Source organism: Leptinotarsa decemlineata, unplaced genomic scaffold, assembly GCF_025532065.1.
Source record: "Leptinotarsa decemlineata unplaced genomic scaffold, Ldec_3_MD MMD2_tig00001393_RagTag_RagTag, whole genome shotgun sequence".
NCBI lineage: Eukaryota > Metazoa > Arthropoda > Insecta > Coleoptera > Chrysomelidae > Leptinotarsa > Leptinotarsa decemlineata.
In genome coordinates this window covers 10,683,985-10,704,384 of record NW_027412562.1, presented here as the reverse complement: position 1 = coordinate 10,704,384, position 20,400 = coordinate 10,683,985, and the positions used below count along the sequence as shown (strand labels likewise).

The following is a 20,400-nucleotide window of genomic DNA, read 5'->3' as shown; positions in this document are numbered from 1 at the left end:
CAATTCCAGCAACATGATCGTGCCACGACATATTGGTGTTCTTTCTAACACCCCAACAAACGTATAGAAGCAGATAGCGAAATTGTCTCACTTGACATTATTATATCCGGTTTGGAGACATTAATTTTCTTGGAGAAAACTGATGCCTGGGTTTTTGTGGCATTGAGATATGCAACCTCCTGCTGCCGGTGAAGATGTGCCTCCGTAGTCGATGCTCTGGAATCCAAATGGAATGATGAGACAAGTGTGCAGTCGTCAACAAAGCAATATATTGGATTTTCTTCTTTTTCCAATAAGTCGTTGATCACCAGCGTTGATGGAGAAAGTCTTCGGGAGATATGCATCGACAGCTACTTGCAGGAAGCCGAAGAGCCATACAAAGAAATGATCCGATAAGCCATAGCATCGAAGTTTGGCCAGCAAACCCTCATGACACACACGGTCAAAGGCCTTAGAATAATCAAGCGCAACAGCTCTTGATTCTCCATGTTTCTCGATTGCATTATTACAAATATGGTTGACATACGATAGGTCGCCTGTTGATCTTTGTTTCTGAAAGCCATATTGATGATCGCTCAAGATGTTGAAGCCTTTCAAATATTTGAGGAAATGGTTGTTTACGACTTTTTTCATGAATTTTAATATCACTGGTAGTGAAGCGACTGGCCTATAGTTATTTGGAAGATTTTTCTTGTCCTGTTTGGAAATAGGCTGAACGCGAGCAATCTTTGAACAAGAAGGAAGAACCAACCCCTTTTTTGCAAGACAGGTTGAAGAGTCTGCAAAATACTGGTGCGAGTTCATTTGCACACTTTATAAGTACGATGACAGGCACTTCATCAGGGCTGTCGAAAATTAATTTCCGGCATTGTGGATTCTAGTGTGGGAATAGTGGGTGATGACTTTCCCAGAAAATCGACTGTGGAGTGGGACGCAAATTGTTCAGCTAGTAAATTTACTTTTTGTATGGCTGTTGTTGCAATTAAACCATCCGCTTGAATCAGTGGTGGAATTGTGGATTTTCTAATGTTCTGATTAACAGCTTTAGCTACCGACCAGAAGGATCTAGACCCGTTGGGATTGGCAAGCAGTTTATCCCTACTTCTCTGATTGTGAAGTTCTTTGCTTTCGTTTATCCCAAGTTTGCAGCTGTTGCGAGCATTAATAAACCGATTTCGGTTTTCGGCAGTGAGATTTTTGCGCCACTGTCGGTAGGCGAGATTTTTGGAGACGACAGCTTGCTCGCAATTTTCGTTGAACCAATGTATATATTAGGTAATATAAGGTATAGAGATACGTGTAGACATTTATGCATCAAACTCAGAATCAAGATTCTTTCGTCCTTGTCATTTACAATTCACCTCTTGAAATACACAAAACATCGTCCAACCTCACTACACATGCTGGCATCCACCATCATGACACTAGAAACTCTGACAATATCAAAATTCCTAGATATAGGCTTGCTACTTCACAAAAAAAAAGCTTTAGATTTTATTCTCTACAATTTTCCGCCTCATATCAAAACAATGGGTATGAATAAGTTTAAACGAACCATCAAATCGTTTTTGCTAAAAAATTGTTTTTACTTAATCAATAAGTACTTGGAAAATATTCAAGGTGCGGCCTTTAGCTCTGAGAACATACTTACCGTTTATGTACTGTTTGTATATGATGATTTGGTTTTGAAGTGTTTCTTATATTTTGGTATGTTTATGTGTTGTGATATTTTGTAATTACTTGTGAAAGTGTGATATTGTATTACTAAATTGTTAAATTAATATCTTGTAAGACCAAATGACTTGCTATAAATATACGTAAGTGTATGATATAGCCAAATAAATTATCTATCTAATAATCTATCTATGTATACATATTATTAGTACTTGTTATAATAAGTAGTATACAATAGTGGAGTTTGTCTGTATCTTCATTGTTGATTTCAAGCAAATCAAAACTGTCGATATAAAAAATGTAGTCATTCAGTTTTGAAAATTGGCCTTGAGTGAGAGACGAAAAGTTGAAATTTTCTTATCTATTTTTTTCTAACGAAAATATATTACTTTTTTCAGCTCTTATCATCTTGTTCTAAGAAATATTGCTTTTCTCACTCAGATTATACTTTACAATCAATGATTTGTTGCAGAATATTCGAAAAAGAAAAGAAGATGAACGATTGCAACAAATAGAACAGAAGAAAGAAGACAGAAACCAGAAATTTTTCGCACTAAGAAAAGAGCAAGAGAAAATTAGGAAAGATTACGTCGATAAAATGAAAAAACAAATTTTTATGAATACAGGAAATGCGCGTGAACTCACGAGTGCATTTGTGACTAGTGAAATATTATATGAAAGGGAAAAGCAAAAGAATTTCAAAAATTCGATTAAGGAGCGAAACGAAAAACTCGAAGCGGAATTTGCCGAAACTGTTAAAAAGAATGCCGAAGATGAACTGAGGGAGAAGAAGGAAAAAGAAGAAAAACTGTACAAAAAGAATAAGGAGCATGGAGAACATTTGAAGAAAATGTAAGCATTGACTTCCATTATAACTATATTTTAGTACACACTGTACCTATTCTGGGAGAAGAAACTATTATTCGAGATGACCACGTTGTGAGCGACATGGTGAGCGAGAATGGTGACTAATGATATTTGACAAGTGTAAATACAAAAGTTCAAATATTCGTTGTTGAATTATGCATCATGCAACTGTCAAAAAAAATTTCTAATCTAATTCGAAAACGAGATATCTTGTAGTTTTCCTAACATAAAATTTTGTTATTCCTCAGATTGACTACTCTACCATTTGGGAAGGGACTTTTTGTACTCATTGCTGAAAAATCTTTTGTTATTCAATTTGCAAGTTGTCATCTTTACTTGTATTCTGTCTATCATCAGTATATAATCAAGGTACATTGTATGACATAGAACTTGTGAAGCATATGAAATATTTGGGCGTTAAACTGGCTCTCATTCGATTAGTGATGAATATGTGGCATGAGGATTTGTTGGCCAAACTTCGATGCTATGGCTTGTCGGATCATTTCTGTGTATGGCTCTTCAGCTTCCTGAAAGAACGTTCCTTTCAAGTGGCCATCGATGGATATCTCTCGAATATAATATGTCTTTACATAATCATGTCGCTGAAATTGCAAAAGCAGCTTCCCAAAAGTTTATAACACTGTTTCGAACCAGAAACCTGTACACACCTCAGCAACTTTTGATGCTTTATAAAGTTCAGATAAGACCTTCTTTGGAGTATTGTTCTCATGTATGAAGCTCTGCCCCCAAACATACTCTGAAGTTGCTGGATTCCATCCAGAAAATAGCCAGAAGACGCGAACATCACGTGCAACTTCGATAGCCTGGAACATCGAAGAAAGGTTGGCGATTTGTCTCTCTTCTATAGAACCTTCCACGGGAAGTGTTCAAGTGACTTGGTACATTTGAATCTACCAGGAGCGGTGCATATCAGAAATGCACGACAGACTGTGGCTGCTCATCGTTTTGAGATTCAACTCAGTACACCTCGAACTTCACTGTTTGAGAACTCTTTCATCTGGAGAACTGCGTTTATGGAGAATAAAGTTCCTGAGGATGGATTTAATCTCCAGCGATTCAAATCCAATGTGAATCGCTACTTTTGCACAGTCGCCGCTCTAGGAGCGCCTTGAGGATTTTCCTGTAGTGTTTGTGTTTTACTCTTAGAAAAAATGTTACCAAATAAAAATTATTTTGCGTTAGTGCAATTCTTCTTGCAATATTCCATCTTGAGCTGGGTTGCAATTTTTCGTAACCATCTTAAAGATTAGACATATTACAGAGAAAATAATTAAAATAATACTAATTCCCATACTCTTCCTTTTCTGAAGTCACATTCCACAATATAAGAAAATAACACTTATTTGAAATAATAAAATAAGAATACAGGAAGCCTCGTCAGAATAAAACGTTAATATCTCACTAGATTTCAGAGAAAACAAAAGTTCAGGTAAATTCAATCAAAAAATGAGTTGCCCAATTATGTTTTATTTTCATTGCACTGTTTATTATATTGATATTGTATGAAATTTATTGGTTCACAGTTCATGAATTTTGAAAAAATCCTAACAATATATTACTATAATATTACTACAATACATCTTCTGATATACAGTGTCACATTAAAGTGCGCACCATATGGGAAACTTTTTTTTCGAAAAGTTTCAATGAAGTTTAACTTCGGCACTTGTTTGTGCTTTAAATTTAACTTAAAATGATGCGGCCAACTGCGACCCACTGACGTTCAGTGTTTGTCAAATTCAACTTTTTTTTTGAAAAAAATTGAAAAAGTGCATTTCTAGATGGAATTTAACAAAAAGTTACTTGAAAAAGTTGTGTCTACGGCAATTTTATATCCATATGCCAAATTTTATGCAACTAGGATAAAGTTAACGTTTTGCTTATTTTTGACAGATATCCCCTTTATTTTAAAAAACAAGTTCGGTTAATTGTCATCAATTCATGTATACATAACAAACTCATCATGGAGTTTAACTTTTCTGATACATTTTTACTCACACGGACATTTTTAGAGAGAATTTAAAAATTTGTTATAAAAATTTTAACATGACTGATGCAAAGTTTCAATCACTTGGCTATTTTCTTAAACAAACGTCAGTACCTTCAATTTTGAAAAAGCAGACACAACTTAAAAACTGCAATAAGTATTAATAAAACTACTAGAGTTGAAATTACATTAAAATTTCAATATTCAGTATTTACAGATTATTTATAAACACTAACTAGGGCGGTAAGGATGCTTAATCACGTTGAATAAAATTTTTAAGTAGGTCTTGACAAACAAAATGCACTATGGTAGTGTCAAGTTGTTGATTTACTTGTCAAATTTTTAACAGTTATTGTTCCAATAATGTTGTCTCTTCAGGAAAGAATAGAAATAGTTTTAATATGTGGTGAGAATACACCATACCGGCAAGTAGCTAAAATTTTTAATGAACGGCATCCAGGAAAAAATGTTCAGCATACTACTGTGTCAAGGATAATGTCGAAATTCAGAGAAACAGGATCCGCAGCAAATCAGTTTAAGAAAAAGCACACTCCAAGTAAATATGATGAGGAGGCTCAACTTAACATTTGTTTAAAAGTAATTGAATACGGGCAAACAAGCATAACCGATATTATAAAAAATACCGATTAGAAGAGAGAAAGTGTTAGAAACTTTTTATTAAAGAATAAATTTTGACCTTACAAGCCAAAATTCATTAAAACATTAAAAGAACGAGATTTTGATGTCCGTTTGGGGTTTTCATTCTGGTTTCAAGGAGAGAGAGAGAAAAAAATGTAAAGTTTCCGTATAAAATTTTATGGACAGATGAGGCAACGTTCTCTTCAGATGGAACGGTAAGTTCTCAAAAAATTGCCGTTGGTGGGCCCAAGAAAATCCCAATTTCACAATTGAATGTGGTGATCAGTATTCCTTCAAAACTAATATATGGTGTGGGATACTTAACGACCAAATAATTGGGCCATTTTTCTTTAGGGAAAATTTATCATCCGTCGGTTATCTCAACCTTTTAAATAATGAGGTTAGTGAAGTTTTAGATAATATGCCTTTAAATATTAAATACGACTTATGGTATCAGCTTGATGGCGCACCAATACATCACACGGTTGCTGTAAAACAGTCCCTTCAACAAATGTTCAGAGGCAAAGTTATTGGACGTAACTGGGAACATTATTGGCCACCTAGATCACCCGACTTGATGCCTTTAGACTTTTTCTTTTGAGGTTACCTGAAACAAAAAGTGTACCGAAGTAGACCATTTACTGACATACAACATCTGGAAAATACCATTCGCGAGTGCTGTGCAAATATAAATCCCCGATTTATTAAAAATGCAGTTACAGATGTCAGTAGAAGGACCATAATTTGTATTGAACGTGGAGGACGACATACTGAAATGTAGGCTATAAGTGTTTGACAACCTCATTTAGATCAATAAGTAATTTTATGTATCCATTTGTATTTTCTATAATATTATTGTTGTTTAAAATTTATAATAATAATAATAGTTCTATCAAAACTATTTGAATTTTTTTTAGTTGCCTCTGCTTTTTCGAAATCAAAGGTTTTTTTAAGAAAATAGCCAAGTGATTGAAACTTTGCACCAGTCATGTTAAAATTTTTATAGCAAATTTTCAATTTCTCTCTAAAATGTCAGTATGAGTAAAAATGTATCAGAAAAGTTAAACTCCATGATGAGTTTGTTATGTATACATGAATTGATGACAATTAACCGAACTTGTTTTTTAAAATAAAGGGGATATCTGTCAAGAATAAGCAAAACGTTAACTTTATCCTAGCTGCATAAAATTTGGCATATGTATATAAAATTGCCGTAGACACAACTTTTCCAAGTAACTTTTTGTTAAATTCGATCTGGAAATGCACTTTTTCAATTTTTTTCAAAAAAATTGTTGAATTTGACAAACACTGAACGTCAGTGGGTCGTAGTTGGCCGCATCATTTCAAGTTAAATTTAAAGCACAAACAAGTGCCGAAGTTAAACTTCATTGAAATTTTTTGAAAAAAAAGTTTCCCATATGATGCGCACTCTAATGGTGACACTATATAAATCACGTGTCACGTGTCCTAAACTACTCAACCGATTCTAATCAAATTTGCACACCGTGTGCAGTTCAATCCAACTTGAAAGAAAGGATACCTCATATCTCAATTTATAGTCGCAATATTATTTTATTGCAAATTATTTGTCTATTATTTGACATTCACAATTATCTGTTAACTCCAAATTATTTTAACAGCTGACGATATCTGTTGACTGGATTGAGTAAGTAATCGATAGATGGCGCTGCTATGTTAAACCTACAAACGTAGCTTTTGCCTATGTCTATAAATAAGTCTCAAGGCCAAACAATGTCCATTTGTGGTTTAGATTTGGAAAATCCATGTTTTACTCATGGGCAACTATATGTTGCATGTTCACGTGTAGGGAAATCTATTTGTGTTAGTTAAAGACAGGTTAACCAAAAATATTGTGCACCGATTAGTGATGAATTAAATTGAAATTAAAAGTATTTATAATTCAAAATAATAAATATTATTGTTAAAGATTTAAGACTATCTGTCCTACCTACCTCATCAATAAGTTTAAGTATCACATGTTATTTACTAACAACTTTGTAATATACTCATTTGTTACAAAATTGAATAAAAATAATAATTAATTTTAAAATTAATTGTTTTGTATTGATTTTTACTTAATATTAACTGTTCGAAAATTTTAATCGGTAGTGTTCAAAGTCCTTTCCCTTCAAATCCCAATCCAGTGGATTTTTATACCAGCTTTAACGTTTCCGTCTTCGTTCGTGAATAATAATTTCATTGTACTAAGGAGTTACGGTAGTAGAAAATCTGTGTCATGGAGGTCGCCATATTTTTTTACAAATGGCATCTATGTAAAAAAGCATGGTGGTCCCCGTGACTGATGTTCTCCTACCGTTCCTCTTAAATAGTTTACTACAATGCTAGTTGTATATATTTTTTTAGAAAATTTTGTAAAATACTGAATAATTCATATTGATTATTTAATTTTGTTAATTTATATTCAACACCTAAATCCATGTACATCTCCATAGGTATAAACGGGTTCTAACATGATATTCGTTCAACAAAAAAAATTCTTTATGAAGTCCTATATTTTATTGACTGTGTTTGCATTAACCTTTTGTAAGTTAACTACCCCTAAGTGGGCATTATAATTTTCATGACATCCTACATTATACTGTGTATACTTTTCATTTTCCAGTATAGAGGAAAGGACAAACAGAGAACAAAAGGAGAAGGAAAAAAAGATTATGAAAGAAGCCATGGACAATATTCGAGCAGTCGAGGAAATGGAATGTATGGAGAAGAAGTTGATGGAGAAGGTATTTGAAAATTTACTGAAGAGATCTTTTGTAGAAATATGGTTGATCTGGGCCAAAACCACAAAATCGTTGATCAAAAATCAAACTGAATTTGTTGGGAAGTCCGAACTTTCACGGCCGCAGAAAACTGTGTTAAAGCTATTTTTCGGCTTTATTGGCCGTGGTGTGCATGTTTTTATACCCAACGTTTCGTCTACAAATACGGTAGGCATTATCAAAAGCGATGAGGTAACGAACAATTTTGACAGTTGTCGTCAGAGCAATACCTATATGCTGTGAGAACAACTGAAGTGTTTCGTCCGATGCCTGATAGCCTTCGAAAATGTGTACAGTGTTGCAGTTCAATCCCATCCCATTACATCTTCTATTATATTATTTTCTATCCTATTTCATCCTATCCCACCCTATCCTATCTTTTTTTCAAGGACAAAAAACAAGCACTACAGGAAAATCCTCCAGGTGCTCCCAGAGCGGTGAGTGTGCGAAAGCAGCGATTCACATTGGATTTGAATCGCTGAAGATTAAATTCATTTGGAAAAACTTTCTCAGGAAGTTTATTCCACATACACGCAGTTCTCCAGATGAAAGAGTTCTCAAACAGTGAAGTTCGAGGTGTACTGAGTTGAACCTCAGAACGATGAGCAGCCACATTCCGTCGCGTATTTCTGATATGTATCGCTCTTGTTGGAATCAAATGTGCCAAGTCACTTGAACACATCTAGACCCGTTGGGATTGGCAAACAGTTTATCCCTAGCTTCCCTACCCTACTCTAACCTATCATACCCTACCCTATCCTATCCTGTCCTACCATATCTTACCCTCTATCTATTGTGTTCCAATATAATCTATTTCTCAGACTGAAAAATATGATTTTGGCTTTGTTTTTTTTTTCTAATTAGGTTATTGGGTTTTTTAATTGATAGTTGTTAGGAACAGTCTCGCATTTATCTATCATTAGGAAATTACTAAAACTTTTAGTCCCCTCCTGATGATGCTAACTTGGTGTTTTCAATAGATTCATTTTACGCCAGAGGTTCCAAGTTATAGTCATCAAATAATGTCATCTATAATGAATATTGTATGAGTTTGGTTTTCTATATTTTTTGAAAATGTTGCAACTTTTGTTGAGAAAAATAATGAATTACCTTCAATTTCGTAGAAACTTGAGGACAAAGTTCTGCTTAATAGAGACAATAAAAAGTTATTGAAATTGGAGGAAGAAAAAAGAACGCAAATTATGAAAGAAGAGAAAGAATTAGATGATGTAGTTGCTATATACCAAGAAGCTAAACATCGTATAGACTGTATGAAAAAAGCTAGAGAAAAAGAGGTAAGATTTTAAGGAACATTTTGTCTATTTTCTCATATTTCTAATTCAAGTGAACAATTAAAACTTTTTATCTTATGTTAATCATCTGCTCTAGATGGTTATTTCGAATGAATTGTTCACATGTTTACCTCTGTGAAGAAAATTTTTTCCGGGGTTATATTTAATACGAATGTTCAGTAAAGATCATAAGGGAGCTGCTTTTCCTTCATGTGTTTTCTAGACTTTTCTAGAATTAGATTAACGTGGAACATTGAAGAATATTTTTCAAATTCAACCATTTGTGTATACTTTTACAGCAAACGTTTCTTTTTACAATTATTAATATTATTTTTCAGTTGCAAGAGGAACGTGTAGCCAGGAGAGATGCTGTGGCGAAATTAGTCGTTGCGGAAGAAAAAGCAAGACATGAAGGTGATGAAGAAAGAATGAAAGCAGCAATTGCCGAAAGGGATGCCATGTAAATTATTTTTTTATATACAGTGCGGACGTAATATGTCCCCTCCCCTTTTAACTTTTGAAAAGTCGGACAATGTTCGCATAAAAATGCATCATTTTCAATACTTTTTGAGTGTTGCGTCACTCGTCGCCGTTTGATAAGTTTTTCAATTAGGTCTAACACTGGTTTGGCAAAATGATTAATACTTTCGCGGACGAGGTTTTCATTGTCACTATTTTTTTGGTTTGCCTCCGGTTTGCCAGTCGGCTATGATACCCCTGGGTGGGAGAGATGAGTTTCGTATCTCCAGACTCCTGTGGTTTCCTTTCTATGAGTGCGTGCAGGGCCGTAGCGAAAAGAAAAACCAGTGGGGGGAGGGAATCCAAATTTTCCAACCCCACCAGCAAAATTTCCCAACTTTCGAAGAAATGAAAACCAAGGGATTAGTTACTACTATAATATATTAATTTTCTCACTTAGCTATGCAAAGATTGGCTGAATGATTATGCCCGTTAGGGTATGCACAAACAAAAATTAATTTTGGTAATTATAAAAATAATAATGGGAATTATTCTACTTTCCACCAAATCCACCATAGGAATATTCAATAAAAGTGTAAGGAAACAACAAACACTTAAATAATATTGTGCTTATTGTTTTCTACTATTATTTTTTCTATCTTCACGGCCCGAAATTTCCTAACTTTTCCAAGTCGAAAAAACAGTGAAAAGATGGGAATTTTGTAAAATTGTCACTTCAAAATTTGTGGACTGTTCAGGAGTGTTTTCTTACTTGGGAGAAATTAAACTTTTTTGAAGATTTCAAACAACTCAGAATTCTCTTCAAGTTATGCATATTGGGAGATCCCAACCTTTTCTCTTATTTTTTTTATATTCATTTTTTACCATTATTTTTTTCTATCTGTTTGGCCCAAAATTTCCCAACTTTTCCCAACTTTTTCCCAAGTCGAAAAAGCAGGAGGGGAGGCTCCCTCCCATCCCCCCATGGCGACGGCCCTGAATGCGTGTTCTGCCTCACACACCATTAAAACGGTTTTCAAACCCACAAAGAAAGTACAGCAAAGTCTTAGGTCGGCTAAAGACAAGAGAGGCCCACTATCAGCAGCAGCTGGCTGAAGGATCATGAAAGAAACTGCAGACCAGGTCAAACGGGCAAGTCGGCTGTGACGGAACACGCACTTAGTGAAAGAAACCACTGGATTATGTTTTAAAACACGAAACTCATTGCCCCCAACCATGGATATCATAGCCGACTGGTTGTCTCGTATTGGAAAATTGAACGAACAAAAGAGTTCATCGAACAAAATGGAAGGATCGCGAGAGCAATTCCTCCATCCAGACATCACTTCAGTTCACTCCGATATTGTGTGACGGAGATGCGTACATTTGTTTTTTTGGGATGGCAAAAGTGAATGTTTGTTCATTTGCGTCGAGTCTCGTAAATACCTATACTAGAATTTTCCGTAGATATATACTGTTTAATTCATTTTTGATGTGGCATCTGTAATCATAATATCACTATTCGTTTTATGGATGAATATTGATTTAGAGTTATTTTAGGGGGTTATGTTCTGAAATGTGTTTTGGGTCTGGTTGTCTCAACTTGACGGGGCTGGTAGTCACATGTGTACACCATATATGTGTGCTGAATTTTTTGTTGGTTTTTTGAGTTTCTGCTACACACAATTGTGTTTGTTTTAGAGCAAATCATAGAAATGTCATGGCATCATATGAGAAAGTCTGATCGACTTGTGTTACACGCTATGTGCTGTGTAAAAGGCGAAGTATTTTGGGATTATTTATTATCGCACTCTTACACGATTTTGTAAAAAATTCACTGTCGAGGAGATAATCAACACGGTGTTATCAATACCATCAACAAAAATTGGTTATCGAAGGTATACGCAAATCTTCACCGACAAACGGAAGGGAGAATTGGAAAAATACATACTCATGGCTTCAAGTATTTTTTTCGGTTTGTCTCCCAAGGATATTCGAAAAATAGCGTTCAAGCTTGCTAATTCAAATAATTTGAAAATATCGATATATTTTGGGAACTTACTAAGCTAGCTAGTCCCAATTGATTCACGTCATTATGAAGAGACGTCCTCGTCTATCCATTAAAACACTTGGAACTACCAGCTTGACCCGAGCCAGAGTTTCAACCTACATAATGTTAGAATTTTTTTCGAAGAAAACACTTGTCCACTTGACTGAACTTTGCGAAAAAAAATGGCATAGTACTGCCACCACATTGTACTCACCGCCTTCAACCATTGGGTAGGTCAGTTTAAGGACCTTTGAAAAAATATATCAACAACGCAATGGATCAGTGAATGGTGAATCATCGAGGAAAACAATTGGCGATATATGGAACTCAATATAATATTTCAAAGGCTCCTACATCAGCAGCAACTCCATCAAATATTATTGCATGGTTCGAATAGTGTAGAAGTTGCCATTCAATCAAGACATACTTAAGGACGATTTTATACCACTGTCCCTCACAGACAGACCACTACTGACGCTTTCCAATGATAATACCCCAGACACTACCAGGTTACATTTGCCATAATTGTGATTTCGAATATTTACTGACTTTTAAACTGATCAAATATTATTTCGTTAGGTTGGGTATTTTTAGTTTACAAACATTGCGGCCTGGTGGACTTATTTTCTTGTTATTAAAGTTACTAGATGGAAGCTAAAGTTACCAGATTTGGAGCAGATATGTTTTTTCCTACGAATGAAACACTGTTTTTCTCTTCTTAGATTCAATTAGTTACGTATATTATTCCACTTTCAATGAAAATATTCATTAAAATATTTTTTATACCCCTCGATTAACTATGTGACTACCTGCCCCAGATACTGATTTAACCATCCTCAGCACGGGGTTAAAAGTCACACTTTATCTTTTCCATAAGAATTGTTATATTTCCTCTATGGATGATATTGGCGAAAAATAGAAAATTTCTTTTATCATTGATAATTTAAAAAAAAGACATTAAAAATGCAAAAGACAAAAAAGTGACTTCCTACCCCGGTTTCCCTTACGGGAGGTAATAGAGATCCATAAACTCACGGATAACTCCAACAGAAAACGAGCAGCTATGAACCTCAACCGAATATGGAATCATTTTCTAAGAAGTTCAAGAAAATAAAACTGCATGACGCCAGGTAGAAAAGGGTCGACGAATGTTTTGACAATTTGCCTAACCCAGGTACAGGCACACCAAACTAGAGTCAACATAAATACGCCTTACGCAGCCATAATATCCAGTCAACGTAGATTAGTCAAGATGTATAAAGCTCTGAAGAAGCTAGCCACTCACGCCAGCGAGTGTACCTACCTTATAATAATGAAAAGGAAAAATAACTGAAAAAATATAATTCAATGCTCTGATTTTTTTTCACGAACCGTACATTTAACGAACCCTTTTTTTGACTATAGTGAAGAAGCAAAAGTCAAGGCAAGAGCAGATTTCGATCGAAGAATGAAAGAAGAAAGAATTGAGGACAGAAAGCACTTTATTGAACGGGAAGCTTCTGCAAAAGCCAAGGAAGAGGAAATAAGAAAATGGGAAATGTTGAATAGGTACAAAACAGATGAAATCATCAAAAATTATGAAGAAACTAAGAGAAAGGAATATTGGGAAAAAATTCTGAAGTACAGAAAAGAGTTATTGGAACAAATGGTATGTGAATTCTTGTTAGATATTTTGAAAACGTGTTTTCTGATACATAGATTTGTTTCAACAAAAACACTGCTCTCATATATCAGAACTGTAACACGTTCCTAGAACTAGGTTTCTCCTACGAAATAGGTGTCTTCAGAAGATGATTTGAACTATTCATTTTTGTCAAGAGACACAGAGACCTAGGTTCTTGAATATACGAATACCTACACTTTACATATGAAATTGAAATCAATGAAGAGCTACCATTGTAGATGTAAAATCGACCAAAAGTTAATGCAGTCAAGCTGCTGGAAAATTGGAAAATGGTTCCATGAAAATCAAAAGATAAATATATGATCACCATTCTGATCATTCTCATATTGATTTCAATTCAAGAGCGACTGGTAGATAGCTGGTAGATTGGATAACTGGTAGACTGTCTTCCGACAGTCCGAGTCTCCGCATATGATGATTGAAATGACAGTGATCTGTAAGAAGGCCTGTTAGACATCGTAGTGCATCCCTACTGTAGTCCAAAAACTGTTTGGTATCAAGCTTCGAAGCGTGAATAAACGCCTTGGAGTCAGCCAATCCTGGAAGAGTCTGCCAGAAGTCCATAAATCTTCTCGCCATCCAGGTGTTCAATCTTTGTTTGGCAAAGCCTAGAGCGATACCAATGACAGGTTCTGGTCCGAAGAAACTGCTTGCAGAACTCTCCTTTGCAAGGAAGTTAGCAGCCTCATTACCTTCCAGGCCAGTATGACCAGGAATCCACACCAGAGACAATCTGTTAAGTCTTTCTATGGAGGAGAGTCGTTTTTGGCAATTTGCTACCAATTTAGACGTTGCTCGGTAGGAGCCAAGAGCTTCCAACGCCGCTTGAAGTCCAAGAATATTTTTATTGACTTGTGTATGAGGTTGGATTCTTCCCATCTCTTCGCACACAATTCAATAGCGTGAATTTTCGCTTGAAATACAGTTGCATAGGTTCCTAGGCAGCTTGATATCTCTATCCTGGATCTGCGACTGAAAAAACCTGCACTGAACCAACAACTATCTACTCTCAATATGTTGCACTCTGCATTAAATTTATTTGTGCAATTGGCAATGTGCACAAGTCTATATGCAGTCCATTTAGCCTCTCTCTCCAGAAAATGTGGAGAGAGGATCTCCATGGCCGCTGACGGTGTGGTTTTACCACAAATTCTTCGACATGTCCATAGGGATAGTCTGACTTTGTGTAAAACTTTTTCCAAGTGAGCGTTCCAGGTGAGTTTTTCATCAAAGACAATGCCAAGATATTTCACCTCCGTTCCAAATGGAATGACCTCACCATTGAGAAAAACTGACGTTAGATCGTCCAATTTTCTCCTCCTGGTGAAGGGGATTATCACAGTTTTGCTGAGATTGACAGACATCTGCTCCCTCAGGATATTACAAGCTACCCCTCCCGACGTGGACCTTGCCAAGATGCTAAAATCATCAACTACAACTACAGAAGATACTCCGAAGCTTAAATTGGGGCAAAGCTGCATTTTTTTGTGCTTAACAAAATTCTGTTTTGAAACTTGGAAAAGTTCGAGTATTTCCGGAAATATCCGAAAAAAACTAAAAATCGGAATTTTCGTTTTTATTTTTTTATAACGTTATTTGACAACATAGCTCAAAACCAAAAACAAGTTTTCATTGAAACTTTTTTTCAGCTACACGTTTTCATGTTCAGTTTTACCATCCGACGTTTCGTCTTCTGGCAATCATTATCAACTTTTTTTCTATTATGGGTATCATATTGTTTTTTATACAGAAAAATAGTGCTTCTCATTCTGATTTCATTAATGTATATTTTTTTATGATTTGCTCTTCTGAAACCACAGCTATTAAAAAAACTTCATCTGAGATGGTCACGGCTCCATCGAAAAATTTTGTTTAATGAACAATAGTTGTCACATCTCATCAAACATCATGTTTGCACAAATACTTCAGTCGAAATGTCCTCATTCTCAAATGAAGAAAAACGAGATAAGTTGAAACTTTATCATAAATTTGATAGGAATAGTACGAAAACAGCACAAATTTATTTTGAATTATATTTGGAAAGACAACAGCCGGATAGAACATTAATCGGAATTTTGGACAAACACTGGGCTGTGTTCCTTAAACAGAATGTTTTGATGGAATCATGACCATCTCAGAAGAAGTTTTTTTAATAGCTGTGGTTTCAGAAGAGCAAATCATAAAAAAATATACATAAATGAAATCAGATTGAGAAGCACTATTTTTCTGTATAAAAAACAATATGACGACTCCCATAATAGAAGAAAAAGTTGATGATGATTGTCAGAAGGAGAAACTTCGGATAATAAATCTGAACATGAAAACGTGTAGCTGAAAAAAAGTATCTTTGTAAATGTGTTTTTGGATTTGAGCTACGTTGTCAAATAACGCTAGAAAAAAAGGAATATTCTGATTTTCAGTTTGTTGCCGTCCGTGTTGAACAGCGTCTGGAGTTTTATGTTCGACGTTTCGGCTCCCATTTTGGAGCCATTTTCAAGAATTTGATGTGACTTGACACCAGGGCCTCAATTTACCTACTCTCCAGGTCTCGTCATGAGTTCTCTCTAAGGTCTCAATATGCCTATTCCTCAATCATAACTAATGTGTGTATTTCATATATCACAGAAAGTGAATTTTATATCGTGATTATGAATTTTATAACCTCAAATTGGGAATGGCTCTAACTGCATATCTCATGTTCTGCATGCTAGACTATTCAAATGACCAAATAGCGGAGTTTGAGAATGAAATATAAAATATAATGTGTTCACAAAATAATCATTGTTATGCCAAGGAATTTCATGAAATTGATCCAAAATCATAATATGTAGTTACTTTTTAGTGAATTTCAAAAATGAAAGCAATTCTTCATTGAAAGGTTGGGTTGTTCCTAGCAGTCGCCTTTCTTTCATTTTCATTACTTTGTTGACTTTTGATAAATTGATTGATTGATCTCCTACGTGGTAGGAGATCATCATGAAAAATGAGAAATGCTACTTTCTATGTTTTTTACCACTTTTGGTAAAAAACATGAAAAGTATAATAGAAAGTATAATTTCTCATTTTTCTTGTTGACTTTTGTTGATGACAAATTGATGACACATGTCTATTCTTCCATTTTCTCCATTCATTGTATAAAAACAGTATCTAGATACAAAAAATCTTGCATACTCCCCTGCACAAGTCCTACGTAGGTATTATTATCTGAAAAATATAATTGCAATATTATGTTCCTCAACAGGATGAAGAAAAGGCGTTAAAAATCGAAGAAAAAGAAATTGATCAGTACGTAACCAAGATGAATTATGTCAACGAAGACGACAAATTTTTCGAATATGCCGACGAGATTTTGCACTTGGCAAAGAAGAAGGGGAGATCTACATATCCGATAGAGAAGGCTATCATGGTACATTCATTAGTTATTGTCGTGAATTATATAATTTGCTCTCTCATTTACAGCAATATAAAAAGATTAACCAACTTCATCCCAACGAGGAAAGGGGTTTATGTGATGAGTATAAACCGGGAAAAGGCAGTGGATATAATTCTAAGGAAATAATAAAACAATCAATGAATTCAAGAAACTGTAGGTGTCAGCTTCAAAGAAATTGTCACAAAGGAAATCAACAATGAACACAGTAATGATATTTGAAGAAAACGTTGAACAAAACATATCGATAACTAAATAAATTCAGTCAAAATATTTAATATTGATTAGATGTTATTTGATGAATCAAGTGAATTTCATTGTGAAATGGTACATAATTTCTGATTGACTAGGCCTATATTTGATAAAAATCCATCACAGATGTATTGGAAAATTTCTTTGCTTAGATCCGGTGAAGAGGGGCGTACAATCAACCCACTACAAATTATGAGGAGACTATACGAGAACAATGCATTGCACAGGGACTTATTGTAAGGTTTCCACATAAACAATTTCCATGCCGCAATATTGGATTGAAATACATAAATTACAGGTTGTAGTTTATTTCAATTATAAGACCGAGTGCAGTATAATCAAAGTACTGTAAATTAATTGGACATTTGAAATTAGGCTCTTAAGAGCCAACGGAAGTCTGATAATGCACGCCGGGTAACAAAATATTTTATTAAAGAGGCACTCATCTGTCATGACTTTGTAGTTGAGGGGTCAAGTTTCTGTAATCTATGTTCTGTGTTGAAGTTGTTTAATGTCATTTTAGCGGTAAATTCAAAGTATTTGAAACTTCTGGGATATATTTGTTGTCAGAAAATTATCACGTTATCTTAGCAGGTTGATAGGACAACATTTTGAACAAACTATCAGTATTTCACCATATTCACATTCAATAACAAGTAAGGTGACAATAATGCCCTCAAAAATATCAAAGATTCATAGTTTCTGTTCATTGCTGACTTTCTCATCTGTAAGGTATTCTGTGACCGGATCAAAAGCGATCTTAACCGATAGATTTCCAAAAAGCTATAATAGCGATGCCACCTTCTTCGTTTGTTAGCGGGAGACATTGTGTTTGTTCTGATGTGGGAAGAGTTTTTTAGATTTCCTCAGATAGAGGATATTTGAAATGTTTTCGTGTTTCGCTATTGATTCATAGTTTTTCAGTATGTAAAGACAATAGAAAATATAATTGGGTTCCTTTAAACTAACATATATGATATATTATACTGTACTTATCCAACATAAAAGTGCTAGCCAAACTGGATATATCATCGAATCTGATTTGAAATGATACCTGCTATGATTTATCAACGGTAGTGAATTTAACGACTCATTGACTAAATGAACGATGTCGGATAATATTTCATTTGGAACATATAGATTTTTTCAGTTGGTAAATTTGTGAATTTGTCATTAGTATCAGTTTTCATATTAATTGTTCACACCATTACCTCAGCTGAATACTAAAAATATAAATGGAAAATGAATACAATGAAAAGAGCAAATGAAACTCAAGAATGGAGAATATAAGCATCTACTACAAATGACAACTGCCACTAATGACAAATACAGAGATGAACCAACATGGGAAAATATATAAATTCCAATTGAAATTCTTATCCGATATCGTATCTTTTGTAATACGTCAAGTGAAAAAAAAGTTTGTATCAATTTGATTTTCTATTCGAATTTCTTAGTTATAGTAAAACTATGAAAGGTAAAGAAAAAATTTCCATTCATGTTGGTTTTGATTGAATTTAGTTTGTAAATTCATTTCAATTTCAATAATTATAAAACAATTTTCTATTGTTACATCAACTCCTTTTGTCTGGTAGAACGTATGTAGTTGAATTCCATATTTCACTCTATAACGCACTCAGATGAATAGAAACCCTAGTTTTTTACCGATTCGCTTTTGTCTTGTCAAAAACTATAGTTTAGAGTAAGGTGAATGACCAATCTTTGTACACATGTACTTAGTACAAGAATCTAAATCTTTCGCCTAATATCAGTTTATTCCCAAATGTGAACAAAATTGAGAATTGAAGTACCAACTTGATAATATCAAGCTCCGTCACTTGAGTTGTGCACTTCTGTGAATGAAATACTGAAATTTATTGGATCTCTTAATTATTTCTTCATCAAGAGTGCAGTTAATCAAGGGTTTCTGACAAAATATAGCTATTAAGTAGGAAAGGGGTACTAAAATGATTACACCAGATATATTTTATGCATCTTTGAAACACCGAATAGTAAACAATATAAAGTGACGAAAAAAGAGAAATACACAGAATATGCACTGACCCTTTTTTCAGATCATGTGAAATATTTTTCTGTGCGAGTAAAATGAAGCAATATATTAGATGTGTGTTGAACTACTAGAAAACATTGTGTTTACTATACGTTTCCATCTGAAAGTAGCATTCCTGCCACTAGTATGATCCTCAGAGATGATCATAATTTCTCAGAACCCTTAGAATATTATGATGTTTCATGATATTATTCAGTGCAGTACAATTGAACGTAATCAGTACAATTTTTATTTCTGGGTTGGCACAATTTCGCGTTCCGAATAACTTTTCTGAAAAGAAAAAAGAAGAAGACAAACAAGGATGTATGGTGTATGTATATGTTTTATATAGTAAATTTACACAAAAATACAAATACATTCATTTGTATTATTTAGAGAAATCTAAGGAAAAAAACATTTAGACTCAAGAGTTACACAAAAGAACGACGATGAATATTTTAAAATGTGATAAGATAATTTGTTCTATTGGGTATTATTTCATAATCAATGATAAAAGGAAACTCAATTGAATGTTCAGGAAGAAGTTATGGATGAAAAAATGTTTGATAGTATGAATAATACATTTCAATTAGCAAGTATAAATATCAAGTCAGAAGCCTTATTGGATCAACCAAGTACCTCAAAAACTTCTTCACTTGACGTTACTGTATATCCAAAGAAAGAAGTAAAGCAAGATTATGGGGTACCTTTTCAAAGTTACATTGTACCTCGCATGGCACTGGAGAAACCAACAATAAAACAGGAACCGAATCCATGCGAAAGTGATTTTCCCACATATTTCGAAAGCGATCCATTTAATCACCAAAATGTATGTGTGGAAAATAATCTTGAAGAACTGAGGGCTGAGAATAAGAATGGCGAATCCAATTTCAGCCAAAACTTGTGTAGTATTAAGAACAGTGTTGATACCAGAATTTCTGAAATTGAGTGTTTATTAATCAAAGATGAGGATATTGACCAAGAGGAAGCTTGTGCGAAATATGAGTTGGATATCCAAAAAGAAATTGAAAAATGTGACAGAGAGAATGACAAAGCCAACAGTGTTCAAACTATTCTGCAAAATAACACAACTGCCTACAAGTGTCAAATGTGTGATGCAGTTTTCTTTCAGTTTTCTGAATATAAAGTTCACAAAAAAAATCATTACATGGAAAAACGAAGGTAAGTTACTTT

General features: G+C 34.4%; 2 protein-coding genes across 6 annotated transcripts in view; both read left to right on the top strand.

Annotated features, from left to right (window-relative positions):
- The window catches only part of LOC111515184 (uncharacterized), a 55,637-nt gene extending 38,430 nt beyond the window's left edge, over positions 1–17,207 (top strand). For all 5 annotated transcript variants that reach the window (XM_074175983.1, XM_074175982.1, XM_074175985.1 and 2 more), the window contains 7 exons: positions 2,147–2,526; positions 7,833–7,953; positions 9,114–9,284; positions 9,620–9,741; positions 13,195–13,438; positions 16,716–16,880; positions 16,934–17,207. In XM_074175983.1, the coding sequence (XP_074032084.1) occupies positions 2,147–2,526; positions 7,833–7,953; positions 9,114–9,284; positions 9,620–9,741; positions 13,195–13,438; positions 16,716–16,880; positions 16,934–17,107 (1,377 nt within the window). In that variant the 3' untranslated portion in view covers positions 17,108–17,207. The remainder of the gene's footprint in view (positions 1–2,146; positions 2,527–7,832; positions 7,954–9,113; positions 9,285–9,619; positions 9,742–13,194; positions 13,439–16,715; positions 16,881–16,933) is intronic.
- Positions 17,208–19,519: 2,312 nt separating this feature from the next.
- The window catches only part of LOC111506960 (uncharacterized), a 28,664-nt gene continuing 27,783 nt past the window's right edge, over positions 19,520–20,400 (top strand). The window contains exon 1 of the mRNA XM_074175980.1: positions 19,520–20,388. Coding sequence (XP_074032081.1) covers positions 19,754–20,388 — 635 coding nt within the window. The 5' untranslated portion in view covers positions 19,520–19,753. The remainder of the gene's footprint in view (positions 20,389–20,400) is intronic.